At 34.1% G+C, this 15,024-nt stretch overlaps 1 protein-coding gene across 3 annotated transcripts in view; it reads left to right on the top strand.

Annotated features, from left to right (window-relative positions):
• Positions 1-15,024, top strand: part of LOC110345624 (regulating synaptic membrane exocytosis protein 1-like) — a 222,389-nt gene that overhangs the window by 181,700 nt on the left and 25,665 nt on the right. For 2 of the 3 annotated variants that reach the window (XM_021243724.2, XM_021243722.2), the window contains 2 exons: positions 5,874-6,087; positions 8,504-15,024. The exon at positions 8,504-15,024 is cut by the window's right edge and continues 25,665 nt beyond it. In XM_021243724.2, coding sequence (XP_021099383.1) covers positions 5,874-6,087; positions 8,504-8,578 — 289 coding nt within the window. In that variant the 3' untranslated portion in view covers positions 8,579-15,024. Of the gene's footprint in view, positions 1-5,873; positions 6,088-8,503 lie in introns of those variants that run through there. The other variant, XR_015448881.1, reaches the window with a different exon arrangement.

The following is a 15,024-nucleotide window of genomic DNA, read 5'->3' as shown; positions in this document are numbered from 1 at the left end:
AATACATGCCATTTACCATCCAACCATGTTAACAGCTGGAATCTTGGAGTCTCTTGAGTTGAGTGCATGGTTATTAAAAAAAGCAGAATGATTATTATATAGCAAAACAATGAGAAAATCATTTACAGGGATAAAAACCCAAGTTTCAGTATCAGTGGTTTTTCTTTTGATAACACTGCATGTTTTATAACTCTCCATTTTCTTTGTAGATGATTTAAATTTGTCATTTGTGATATATCTTATCAACCTTGCTAATCAGTAAGAATATATTAATTCTAAAATTGAAATGTGTAAATAATTTCACAAAAAGATTTTATATTTGCACCCACACATTTATTATAATACCATATAATAAAATGCATACTTTCATGTATTCATAATTGAGTACTGTCACATATTTTATATGGATCAAAACACGAAAACTTCAGATACAGAAATATAAATATGCTGTTTATGTTTTTACTATCAGCATCTTAGTTCCAATGGCATATTTTATTATGGGGACATCCTGACAGTGCTAGATATCAGAGTATCATAAAGGGAATATGGATTGAGAAAGGGCCATTAAGGTTACTTGAAAGGGAGTAATTTAGTAGAGCATTGCAGGTTATGGAGTTGGTAATTTTGAGAAAATGAGTGTGATTAATGTCCCTCCCTCCCCTCCCTTCCTTCCCTTCCTTCCTTCCTTCCTTCCTTCCTTCCTCCCTCCCTCCTTTTATAATGACTTCTGGTAAAAAGAAGGAGCATACTGAAAACAAGTTGGACAAGTTGATAAGGACTTGAACTTTTTTCTCTCAGTGCACTCAAGGGAGACTGTTAGTAAAGGAAGAAATCCAGGATAAAAGTGTTTTGAAGATGTAAGGAAGCTCTCAACTGAGAAACACCATAATCTTTATCATAAATATGGCCTATTTCTGAAAGAAGAAGGAATTTCTAACACACATGAGAGAGAGGACAGATGAACACAAGCCACTAAGAACCAAAATTCAGAAGGATGTGAGCCCTGGAGGTGTTCGAAGTGATACCTGTGTGAATGGTCTCAGGAGCTTTGAGGTGACCCACTGGGAAAGAGCTGCCTGGACCCCTTTGCTGTGCCACTCTAGCAGGACACTGCTGGCTGGTGGCTGTCTTTCTTAGGAACTACTCTTACCTCTCCCCGTGGAAGAGTGAGATGCTAGGGACTTCACTTTCACACCTCAAGGGAGAAGCCCTGTCTTACCAATCTACTTGTAGCCCACTATTGAAGCAATAATTTCTACTGCTGAAGGAACTATTGCTGGCCACCCACCTGCCATGATCCAGGAGACCCCACAGCCTAAGATGCAAGAATATTTAGAAAATTGACCCTGGGATCATAAATCACGCAAATAGTACTTCAAGTCTATCCTAAGGACAGAGTAGCTTTAAGTCAATTTGAGAAAAGAGAATTTGGGAATAAATGCTATGGGAGAGTTGCAAAAAATGAATGGAAGTATTGTTAAGTAAAGTGAAAAAAATCTATAGAATTTTCATGGGATGAATTTACCAGCTTAGCTTTTGCATTTCCATAGGCAGCTTTTGTTTGTATATTATCAATTAGCTATGATCAAAAGTTAAGACTGCCTGATAATTAACACTTTCATGAATCAGAAACATTTCAATTTGCAAGTTGAAAGCATATTGTCATCCTTTTTTTGTGAGCTTAATGTAAGAGCTAAAGAATGTGAATTTAAAATGATGGATTCATGAAGAAAATAAAAGCAAAGACTCAGACAAAAGTTAGTTTCACTATCAATAAAATGTGATAATACTTTTTACTTCACAAAGTTGTTAAATGTATACATTTTTAAAACATTAGTGTGGTCAGTTCTTTGTACATTTAAATCTTGTCAAGTAGTCATCTTTTCAATTAAATATGGTACTCATTTGTTATTCAGTGGTATTTGATGAGGTAGAATTGGAAGTTTCCTTTTAAATAAAATACACCAAACATACAAAAAGTATAATGAAACACACAGATAAATTATAAAGAGTAAAGCATACATCATGGACTTCCCACTACTCAGCTTATCAAATAAATTATTTCCAGCACTTTTGGAGCCAAGAATTTTAGTTTTAGAAATGCTTTGAAAGTCTTCATATTTATATTGAAAAAATGTTTTAAGCATACGTGTGTGTGTGTGTGTGTGTGTGTGTGTGTGTGTGTGTATGTAGAGAGAACTCAAAATCAAGCTTAATAAATTTCTTTTGTCTACTGGACATATATATGTATATAAATATATCTGTGCAATGGTTTAAACTTGTTAATTGTGTTGTTAAAATAGCTTCTATCATTTTTTATCTACTTGATCTGTCAGTTATGGAAAGAGGTACATAAAATGCCATACATGTTATCTTAATATTTTTATCATGTTTTTGCTTTCTATGCTATCTGTATTTAAATTGAGTTATTAAAAACAATATGAAATGAATATTTTTAACAGGTACCCTCTGTAGTAATGTTTCTTGACTTAATTTTAATACCATCTTTTATTTGTTTTCTTGTTTATCTATTTTTGTTCATCTTTCTCTGGAATATCTTATTCCTATTATTTCATTTCAAATATTCTATGTCTTGATATTTGTGTATATCTCTTCTAAACGTTATTTAGCTAGATTTTGAAAACCTAATGTGATGATTTTTTTTGTCCTTTAATGGTATTGTAGTTCATTACACTTGTGATTCTATGTTCGGTTGTTCCTACCATTTCATGCCATAATTTCTCATTGTTCTGCTTTGCTTGTGTTATGTATTTCTTTTTGTTTTAATTTTGTTTTGAATTGGCTTTTTCATTTCGTATTTTTTCCTACTATTGGTTTATTTAAATTAGTTTTAGTGGATACCTGAAATGTTACTTTCATTCCCTTTACAGTAGTTAAAACTGAAGTTTTTGGTCATATAGCTTCAGTGGATGTCTCTAGGGTTGTGTCTGCTTCAGAGCTCTGTTACTTTTTCAATTACTGCTTCTGTTTCATTTTTCTCCTTTGGGGATGATTTTGCATACTTTTTCTCCAGCTCAAACGTGCATTAAAAGTTATCTGTAAAAGTATTTTATCCAGAATTCTTAGTGTTTTGTGGAAGTAGAATTTTCTCAGAATATTTTGTCCTGAGTATAAACTTGTCTGTAAAGTGCTCTTTTGTCTCTCAAACTGGACTAAGAAAACAATGTGTATGTGTGTTAAACATATACAAGGAGTGATCAAAGCAGAGGGTGACTTCCAAACTGCTTCAGAAAGTGGCAAAAATGATGAGATAAGTGTGTTTGAAGCAAGGAGGATTAATGGCAATGTGTCTTTTACTGTAATGATTTTTTTAAAAAATCAAACATTCACATTCAGCATATTTTTTTATCACACAATACTACACACACACACATACACACACACACACTGGCCCCTACTTCTCACAATTAAGGTACTTAAAAGGAGGTTAAATATCTAAACTGTGAATTTATACAATTTAATGTTTGATAGAGGAGAGGAGAAAAATATCAAATACAGGTATAGTGATAATATGTAATAAAATACTAAGCATCCTATGAGGGACCAAATGAAATGCCATAAGATTACAGTAGGATAAGGTTTCATCTCAGGAGTCAGTGCCCTGTACATACATATTATACCAGGATTTTCTAAGAGGGCTGGGGATGTAGCTTCGTAGGAGGACCCATGCTTAGGGCACACAAGGTCTTGGTTTTGATCCCCAGAACCACACACACATCTACATAAACATTCAAAGATGTTCTAAGATAGGTACCCTTCCTATTAAGCCTTATAAGTTGTATAAAACTCCTATGTTTGAATTTAAAAATATGAAGAGGCTTTGAGTTTCAAATCATTATATCTTAGCACAAAGCATATAATAGATCAGGAATTGACAGACTGACCCATGAGCCAAATTTGATCACTTATCTATTTTTGTAAAGAAAACCCTTTTGGGAAGGAGCCTATCCACACTCACTTGTGCCATTCATTTACATTTGTCTGTGGCAATTTTCCCACCGACAGTGGATTTGAGGAGTGCCCAAGAGACCACGTGCCCCACAAAGCCTAAAATATTCATAATCTGACCTTTCACTTAAAGTTTACTGATGCCTGTACTAAGTCCTATTCGATGTAATAGAATAAGTATACACACGAACTCTTTCCTAGCCTAGCTTGCTTATGTATATTTATTGAAGTAGATTTTATTTGGTGGTTCTCACAATAAATATTCAACTAGACACCTCCTGGCTCAAAGATTATTATTCTCTTTCACTAAGATATGTCCTTGCTACTATTCTTTAATAATTATTTTATTTAATAGAAGCTATAAGCTTTCCAATGCCATATTGTATGGTTACTTCAAATAATAGATATCCATAGTAGTTTTCTACCAACTTAATCCTACATTAATAGTGAAGTATAAAATATTGAATGAATCAAATAACTCTTCAACAAACCGACCAGATATTCTTGCATTCATTAAGTAAAAGTATATATGTTACTCTTCAGTTAAATGAAATTAGCTGGTAGTTGAAGTGGGTATGTTTTCAAATACTAAAATATATTATATTCTAGCATGCTTGCCTTTCATTGTGGGTGTTAAATAGAAAAAAAGATGAATTGACAAAGCGGAGAGTAATGTTTAATGTTCTACTCAGGACCTGTTAGATGTTTGAAGGAAAGTATAATGAAACTCCAACACCTTAAACAACATAGTGCTCAGATATAACTTACTCGACTCTGGTTTCTAGGGAACACAGTTCCTTGTAGTTATTTTAGATGTACAGCGTCAAGCTAACTTCCAGAATTAACAATAGCATCTGTGCACCCTGTGTCCTAGGGAATATTCAGACTCACCAAAGTAGCTCAGATATACAGATGAATTTGATCAAGCATTTCCCAGGAGTTTCTTCTATTGGCTAGACTTGAGAAAACTCTCAGTTCTCCTTTCCAAAACCGAGACATACTTTTTCTGGGGAATCCCCAGATGGCCTACTTTTCTGTGGAACACCATCTAGTTCTGTTTGTAGAAGTTTAAGATTGAGGGATTTGAACTGATTGAGAGGAGAAGAAATCTGAATCATAGTAAATGTGAACATTCTTCTGAGAAATGGTTTGCCTCAATATCTCTGGTTGTCCCACCACCACTAGTTAGCAAAGAATGGTAGCAACCCTCAAACATGTAACTTGAGATCAAGAAATCCAGTGCATGTAAAAATCTGAATATTTGCAAGACATAGTTTAGAACTTTTAGTGTGACATGGAAGAACCTAGTGAGCTCAAATATAATGAATAAGCTAACATTCTGCATACTGTATTAAATCAGATACTAGATGGCAAATAGAAAGCAATCTTCAGGAATAGCAGCAAAGGAAAACATTTTGTGGAATACAGATTGCCTAGTGATGTGTTTAAAACAGTATTTTTGAAAGTATGCATCATATTCAAATAGTGGATTATAGAATCATTTACTGTTACAAACTTTTTTAAATTTGGGGGTGCATCAAAAGTAGTGAGGTTAAATGTTTTGATTAATTTTTGCTTCAGTTCTTTATACACTGGGTGTAGTAGTAAAGTGTTGAGTTTCCAGCTAAAATATTGTCAAAGACACCTCTCTACAAGAAATGGGGCTAGAGTGGATGCAGGAATTCCACTGGTGGAGACAAAGTGTGAGTCAGATTCTACATAAACATGTTGTCAGTGGCAAAACTACAACTCGTGGAATATATGCTAATACATTGCTTAATAACTTTTATATGTTTTGCTTTAGCTCAAGTAGCTATATTTTAATGTTTTAAGGAAAATTTTGGTTTGTTTAGTTTTGACTTTCATTCTTTACTCAGTTCACTATGATTTTCTCTTTTGTCCAGGAGATTGCATCAACAGTTTGAAAGCTATAAGGAACAAGTGAGAAAAATAGGAGAAGAAGCCCGGCGTTACCAGGGAGAGCACAAAGATGATGCTCCAACTTGTGGAATTTGTCATAAAACAAAGTTTGCCGATGGGTGCGGCCACCTGTGTTCCTACTGTCGCACCAAGTTCTGCGCCCGCTGCGGAGGCCGCGTGTCTCTGCGATCCAACAACGTGAGTGTCCCAGGGACAGGAAGGCGCCCTGAGGGTCCAGCCAGGACCTCTGCCTCCCAGGCCTAGCCCGAGTACTCCTGCTGGGAGCCAATAGACACAGGCAGAAATCTGCATGCTCCTGTGCCCCTCCCTGTCTGCATGGTGCTCCAAGAGTCATGCCTAGTGTATTATTCCTAAAAAGATCCTTGCCCTCAGTGTGCAGGATAATAAATGGTTCTTCTTCCAAAGCAAAAGTAGATAACCTGCAGAGCAACTTTATCCATGAGAGTAGATTTATTTTTAGAATGTGGTAAATGTGGATTTAGCCTCTTTGAGAATTATGAAACTTTTGAAAGTTGTTATAGCCAGTTCTTCTTAGAAAAAAGAGTTAACTATGTTTAGTTTCTGCAACATAGTTTTCAGTTTGAATGAAGGTAATATGTAGGGCAAATGATGTCAGCAAGTTGAACCCAAGATAATTTATTAAGTGATGATTAGCCTCTATGACAGTAACTTCACATTTACTATCACGTGAAAGAAATATAGTGCTAAATTTATTTTATGGTGATTATTTGAATATTTAACAAGTATATCAAAATACATTGTTGTTTTTTTAAATTTGGAGATTTGCACTTCTCGTTCTCTTCTCTATGAGATATATTTTCTCCTGATACAACTTCCTTGCTTGGCTTAAATTTAAGCTACTTCTCTGTTTTCACAGGGTTTTAAATATATGAACTTTTTTATCTTTTAAAATGCTAGTGTAGTAGAACACAATATTATTTATGAAATTCTAGGTTAACTATTTAGTTCGTAATACATTTTAATGTTGACTTTATCATATTCCCTAGATTACTCTCAGAGAATTATTTATAGAAAAATCTGGATGAGTTTTCCTTGATATAAAATTGCATCATAATATAGACAGTTATGATAATCAGAGACCTAAAAAATTTCCAGTGTTTTTGTAAAGAATATTTCATACTATTTAATCATGCAGAGAATTTAGCATAAAGTTATATTTTAAAATAATATGAAACCTTTAAGCAATCATGATATATTTCTAATTTGAAAATCACAGAAGGAATCTCTCAGTTGACATGGTAATCTTTGTTACTCGAGTTTTAAGTAGATATTCTCAAGTCACTTTTGATGGAATTAAGGAATTTAGTATTGACATATTTTTAAATGTAAGATAAGACTATTACTATCACTGTTGCTTTGAGAAGATAATTTCTGTAAACCACAGCTTATCTATAAAACTGGATAAAACATTTACCTTGTATCATTGTTATAAGAATGAAATTAAAATCCATGTCTATAATATATATCATCTTTCTTAGGTTCCATCCTATTACAGCATGAGTTTCATTTTTCCCTTTCAAAAGTCATGCATTATAGTTCATCCTGACGTGATCTTAAAGTCTGTCTAGAGCAAGCTTGGGTATTGTCTGGCACATAGAAAGCACACCAGATATATTTGCTAATTTTCCTTTTTTAGGGTTCTTAAATATATACTTTGGAATGACTTCTCATAGGTGATATCTTGAGGTGATACCTACATATTTAGCAGGTGATGTGGAAAGGGCGCTGATCAGGCTGCAAAGGCTCTGTGTCCTGAGCGATGAGGTGTAAAGCAGCCGAGTGTGCATTCTAGCTGAGCCCCACAGATGCTGGATACTTTTATTCAAATTCTTTCCAGGTCTGAGGCAAGCCAATACCAATAGTTAGCTGTTGATATATTAAAATCATCAGAGTCAAACTCAAGATTCAAAAAGCAGAGCCTGTTTAAAGATAATTGACTTACTTGGGCTTTGAAGAGAACACTCCTGCCTATAGTAGTTCATCAATCTTTACTAAACCCATCCAACCTTGGAAAAACTATTTAAAAGAACAAAATAATGGAAGACCCAACTTAAATTTTTTGTCTTGGGCATAAGACCAAAAAAATTGTGTTGCTGGTTTTTCTTATGACCTTAGTGTTGAAGTAGATATCACCAACAACTATTGCTTTTTGAATAGCCTGTGGCCAAAATAATACATTGCTTTTCCCATTTTCATCTGTTAAAACAATTACCATTGTTAAATAGTAATTTGATAAAACAATTTAGTACAATTTTATGCATTTTAATAAATTATTTCTTCTTAATAATAAACTAAATGTGGTAGTAAATTCACTTTTCTGAAGAATATTCTAAATGTAGATCTACCAATCTAATTTCTAAAACATTAGGAAATTGTTGTGTCCAAGTCATCTATATGACATGGAGTAGGTCTGATGTGGACATTTTCAATGGATTTACTTTTCAAAATATCTGTTTAACAGTTTGAAGAAACACGTAATTGTATTATTAAAACCAATTTATTGACACATGGCTCATTTTTGTTTTTCTTTTCTTTTTCTCTCTACTCTGCTTCCTTGGATGCATTCCCAAAGGAGGACAAAGTGGTTAGAATCCATGCTTTCTTTTCTATCATTTGTTATTATATTGTTGTGAACTCTATTAAGTGAATGTTGTATCTAATATTGTTATATTTCATAAAGAAATTATATGTTAGGAAGAGCTCATTCCTAGTTGTGCATATGAAAATGAAATGAACATCTAGGAACATGACAGAATTTTACATTGATATGTAAAATCTAGGTAGTTTAAGTTCATGAGGACTCTGAGATTTTAATATAATTTATACCATTATGAGCTCATTTGTCTTCTTAGCTCTTTGAGTTTTGATGATTATTCCATCTGCTTTCGGGAATAAACTCTAATGGGCTTTATCAGCACTCCTGAGATGCAAGGGCAGGTGATTTGAAACTTTATTGCAGAAGCAATGGAATATAGGAGAGTACCGAGAATGATCAAATCCAAATCAAGAGCTCAAAATGCAATTTTCTGCAGGACACAAGCATCAGAGTTGTAATATTGAACCACATTTGGCCCTTTTCTTTTCCCTTGTGCATAGAAATCACTCATGGCCATGAAAAGTCTCTTTTAACTCAACTGCAGGAACCATAAAGGCTTTTTGTATGGGGAAGACAGGATCCAAGTGGAATTTTAGGTCAGTGTTTCCATTGCCTGCACTCTATACACCTTCATTAGGTGTAAATTAGAACTTCTGTACAGCTTTTTAATTTTTCAGTATGAGGCTGAGGCCATGAGTATTTCAGGTTCAACATATCAACTCAGCTGCCTTTGTTCTTATTTTTAAAGCCTAAAGGTCATTCTCTATGGCATGACTTGCAAGCATGATATTATTAGTCTGTGTTTTTAAAATTCATGCTAATATATGTTCATTGGGTTTTTTTATGAAAAAAGTTAGGTTGAGAAATTTTATAAAGTGGTATGTTTTCATTAAATGTTTTGCCTGTATTGTTGGTGGCCTGTGGGATCACTGTAAGGGATATTTATTTCATGTAATAATGTACTTTATTAGAAAAAGGATAAGTAGACTAGCACACATGGGATTTCATAAATATTATTACTTTGAATGAGTCTACTTCTAATGTGGATATTTTTTAATTCCTTTAAAGAATAAAATTGTAGGGCCGGGGATTTAGCTCAAGGCCGCCTGCCTTGCAAGTGCAAGGACCTGAGTTCAATCCCTGGTACTCAAAAAAAAAAAAAAAAAAAGTGTAAGTAAATGATAATGCTATAATGCTAATGCATATGCAGCCATGGTGATAAGACTTAAGCTACTCCTACAGAGCTGGTCAGATTTGTTCTCCCTTTGACATGATTTCCCATACTGGTAGGTTATCTTTGTTTATTGTTCTTACTATGACTACTGTGTAATGCAAGTTTGGGTGGATTATTGGTTTTCAGACTGAAAACAGTAGAAAGACTGTAAAATACAATCACTTTCAATTATTTTCTTTACTTCAAAATGAGTGCATATATCTACTATTTTAATTTTAAGTAGTCAGAATTTCTTTTAAAAATTTATTTTATTGGACCATTTAAAGAATTACCTTTCCAGTGCAACAAAACTGAAACCAAATTTTTTTAGTCTTAGTTATGTTAAAGAGACTAACCAAATTTAAACAAAATTTTACATTGTCAGTCCTTTCCTCCATCTTTTGAGCACTTATTTTTGGTAGAGAAATTATAATTGGTAGGAGTATGTGCTTGTGTGTGTATGTATGTGTGTGTTTTGTTCTTATTTGTATGATTGAAAAGGAAAGTGGAATAATAGTGAATAAAACCTTTCTAAATGCAGTCTCCATCTTGAGCAAAACAGTAATAATGAATTCAATTTGATCTGTTAAACTGATGAAGAAATGTGATTTAAATTTTAGAGAAAGCCTACACATGACTAATGTATAAGTATTTTCTTTGTTAAGTCTAGCAAAAGGCTGTCATATTTTTCAGTCCAGCAGCATTTTGTCTTAAATGTTCATCCTTAGCCTAATCATATCTAATAATAACCTAGAGGACTGTGTACTTTCTTAAAAAGGAAATGGCTTTCAGAATGAATCAATTTGAAATAGGTATATATAATAGCTTATAATAGAAAATTACATGCATGCTTTCATTGGTAAAATTATGATTATATTTATTTCATTGAAAGCCCTCTTCTAAACCCAAATATATAGAGGTACTATAAAGTTCCCAATAGCCTATTTAAATTGTGTTTATCTTTGTTTTACTCTACTTAGTGGCATAGATTTGAATTTAGATAACTCCCTTGATAACATTAACACTTTCCTGGTAGTAAGCCAGCTGAACTGAATCCTCCAAATTCCATTCCTTTGGGATTTTCCATAAAATTTTGTCAGTATTTTTTAAGCGGGAAAGATTGGATTATGAATATAGTAACCAAAATAAGTCTGTTGCATTTCTAGCTTATCTATATTTCCACAGAAATGTCAGATTTATAAGTTAGGAATATTTTATAATAAATATTGATATCACTCTGAACACTAGAACCATACCATTTTCTTAATTTTCAAAATGTGAAAGCTGCTCATATAGACCTATTTAAAATTATGTGCAAAAGTGCTTTTTTATGTCAAAGTAATAATTAATGAGGCACTATGTTTATGGAATCACAATTTTTTAAACCTCGTAACTTTTCCTTGGTATTCGTTTTAGAAATTATGTTAAATATTATGTTGCTGAAATAAATGTTTTAATTTTTAAAAACTTAAGGTATAGGTAGGGTGAAACAGTACCTATTGCGTGAGACACCAGCCTCACCATGAGGTGTCATCTGTGGGGTGATCAATGTTTAACGGTATAAAAGTCTTCCATTCACAGATTGCTTTTAAATAACAAAGTAATGATTTTGGGTTTCTTCTCCTGCTAGGATTAAATAAAGGCAAGCAAATCAGTGGAATCATTCCATTTTCAAAAAAATGATTTGCATGATTGCATTACATATTTATTATTATTATGGAAAATCTTCTCAGAGTTATCCATATTTAGCCCTTGGCATGATGAAGCATATGATCATAATTTATAGCTTTCACTCACTTGAAAAACCATTTGTAGGAATTTGCCTGGGCTCAACTTCATGTTTTCTTTATTTCTAGATGCTCTGATAGATTTCTCTGGCAGAAGTACTCTTAGAGAGCCTTCCCAGAAAGACATTCTATATTTGTCTTTATAGAAAAAATGTGTAAATATAAATAAATATATCAATAAAATGTTAGGATGTATCAAGAGGAAAACTGTCATTAGACAGTTTGGTTGGTTAGATTTCTCAAGGTGTTCTGTCTGATTTTGTTGTGCTTGTAACACCAAGCTGCCAAAAACACAGAAAAGAATTCAGAAAAGTAAATTTTAAATTTTGAATATGTTGTCAGAATTTGCTGCACTGTTTTTCAAGGAAGTTTAATCTCTGGAATGAGTATGACAGGCTTCGCTAAGAGTGAGGTGGAAGAAGAAAGCTCCCGATCACTTAACTGCACTTGCCTGTGGTAGACCCTCTGCAATATGGAGCTGGATGTGGGAATAAGAAGTGTTGGTAGGCTTTCCCTCCTGGACAGACACTGTATCTCCTAACTGGTGTTTTATCACCTTTCTTTTGCTGGGACAAAATAACTGATTTACACATCTCAGGGGAGGAGAGGTTACGTTTGACTCAAGCTTTCAGTTTGGGCTGGGGGGAGGGTGTGGTTCCCAGGCAGAAACATCATGGCGGAAGGATGTGATGGAAGGAAGTGCTTCACCTCATGGCAGCCACAGAGCAGAGGGAAAAGGAAAGAACCAGACAGAAAACAGTCAGGGACCAGATAGACTCATCAATGGATTAATCTCAAATTAGAGCCCTCAAAATCCAGTTACCTTCCAAAATCCCTGCCTCTGAACACGTGAGACTTTGGGGGGACATTTATATCTAAAACATACAACTGGGAAGGGGAGTAAGGGACTGTGCTCTTGGCTGCACATACGAGATGCTTTTTGATCAATTTAATATAAAACTTATTCAGTATTCAAAAAATCAATTGTTTGATCACTGAGCTCACTTTTGTTTAACCAAGCAACAGTTGAAAATTAATTATGGTAATTAAGAGCAAAGTCTTTCCCCTGGGTAATGTGCATCATTCATTCATCTACTCAAGGATTTATGGTATCATGACTTAAATTTTGTGTTTGATATAAAATGTACATTAAAAATTTTCTTCCAAAAATTTATTTCATAAATTCAAAATGTTCATAAATTCCAAAAATTCCATAAATTCATAATTTCAAAAATTTATTTCATAAATTCAGCTTAAAATTGTGTATCCATATGTATGTGTTTGTATAAAACAAATATAATCCCATACTTATGCATAATAATTCTACGGCATGTTATACTAAAGAACAAATAGAATTTCCTAAAACTCCCTGTTAGTGTTCAGTATAATGACTGCCTGGTAATTCAATCAGCATCACCACTCAAACCTTTTAGTGCCCAAAACACCTTGTTCCCATTCACCTACAAGCCACAAGTCTATTAGACAATGACCATTCTTTATATTCTATTTATTACAGCAGTTTTGAAGATATTTTTAAAACTGCAAAATTTATTTGAGCACTTCTGTTGTTACTTTAAAAACTAAAATGAATTCAAAATCTTACAGCCATAACTTGAAGTCAAGCATGTAGATCTTAAAAAGTTCTTGTTTTCCTATATCCCTAACTACATTTAATGATAAATTTATTCATCAGATAATTTATTTTGTTGTAAATATGGATATAAAATATTTCATATGTATACACTTCAACAGCAAATATTTTCTTTTAAGTTTTTCATTTGCATTTTTTATAATGGTGGAAAAATAATTTTGTGCATTTTATTTATGAGCATCTGTGTTGTGAAAACTTTTTTCATAAAAATCAAGCAAGTGTTTTGACCAATAAAGTGTTGTTGCAACAAATTATATGGGTTGCAACAAATTATATATTGTACTTTTTAGAATATAAAGCTGCCATGGAGAAAATACGCTTTGTGACTCCTCACTTACTTCTAGGGAATTTGAAAATATCTGTTTCTTTTAACTACATAGAAACACAGATCCATCATATCAGTCATTGAGCCAGGTGTACACTTTACATTTTCAGTGCAATCAGGTATGACAAAGGCTGTACATGACACACCGGGGCCAAAGGAGTTTTCTACAGGAAGTAGAAAGTCACCCTCCCATGGATGCTTGGGATACATGATTACACAGTTTCTTTTTTGTTTTACTCACTCTTTGACATTTACCTATTTTGTTGCTTTTTATAAACTTTAAGCTTGGTTAAGATTTTTATTATGTAGAATAATTTGTAAATTTGTGTTCAGACTAATGTATGATTGTTTCCTCAGATTGTACTTCTTCTGAAAGGGGCTCATTCGCCTCAAATCACAGTATTACTGTGTCTAGCTGGGTAAGGAAGAGAGGGAAGGGGGACACAGAGAGCTATTACAGATCTCCACACTTGCTTCATTGCTTCTGGCTTATTCTCCTCTTTCTTATAGAAAGGAAACTGGGCTCTGGCCTCTTGGGGCCAGCATCTACATATCCTGTCACTTCTTTGGGCTGAGGAGAGGAGCGAGTGTTGGTTATGTGCTCACCAGAAGGAAGTTTGAAGAAGTTGCATATCTCCCAAAGAAACAAGTCTAACTTTAGACTTCCATTTGGCAATGTACTTACAGTATTGCATACAAAAAACCCCCCAAACTGCCTAATGTTTCTAGCACATTTCTCACTCCCAAACTCCCTTCAGGTCCCTGTTAAAACAGACCTCATCAAAGAGGCTTTCTGTAATTGCTTCCTACCACACCATTAGCCATGTGCTATTGTTAAAATCTAGAATGTCCCCCAAAGACCTCCGTGCCCAGAGGTAGGGCTTTTGGAAAGTGATTGGATCATGGGGTTGCTGTACTTATCCATGGCTTTGAATTCTGAGCTAAATGTGCTATTACGAAATGGGGCCTAGTTGGAAGTGGGCCACTGGGGGATGACCTGAAAGGATGTATCTCCCTCCCTGGATCCTCCCTTCTCTCTGTGTTTCCAGACCGCCATGACATGAACCACTTTCTGCCACCAGGCCCTTCTACCATGCCCTTTCTGGCTTGGAGCCTACCAACCAGGGACTGAATCCTCTAATAACTGTGAGCCGGTCAAAACAAATCTTTTCTCCTTTAAGTTGCAGCTGTTAGGTATTTTGTCCCAGCAACAAGAAAGTGACTAAGACAACATATTTAATTTTTTTTCATAATAGTTCTTGTAAAATATACACCCACCTGTTTGTTCATGGTGCATTCTCTGAAAATAGATTATTTTAGTATCTGTAGTATTCCTGTTGCCCTCACCAATTTCTGACAGAGACAGACTTAGAAAATATGTGGTGAATGTTGAGAAGTGTTTGAATTCTAGGTGTAGAGAATTGGCTTCGTAGGGCCCTCGAGCTTTGAGACTCTGACTGGCAAAGCCTGGCCATGATTTATATGACATATTTGCCATGGAAAGATAATGAAAGGAATGAA

The sequence above is a fragment of the Heterocephalus glaber genome, unplaced genomic scaffold (assembly GCF_053883595.1).
Source record: "Heterocephalus glaber isolate CG9 unplaced genomic scaffold, H.glaber_assembly_v1.0 deba00000594, whole genome shotgun sequence".
Classification (NCBI taxonomy): Eukaryota; Metazoa; Chordata; class Mammalia; order Rodentia; family Bathyergidae; genus Heterocephalus; species Heterocephalus glaber.
The sequence above is the reverse complement of the archived record's forward strand: the minus strand, read 5'-3'. Positions and strand labels throughout refer to the sequence as shown.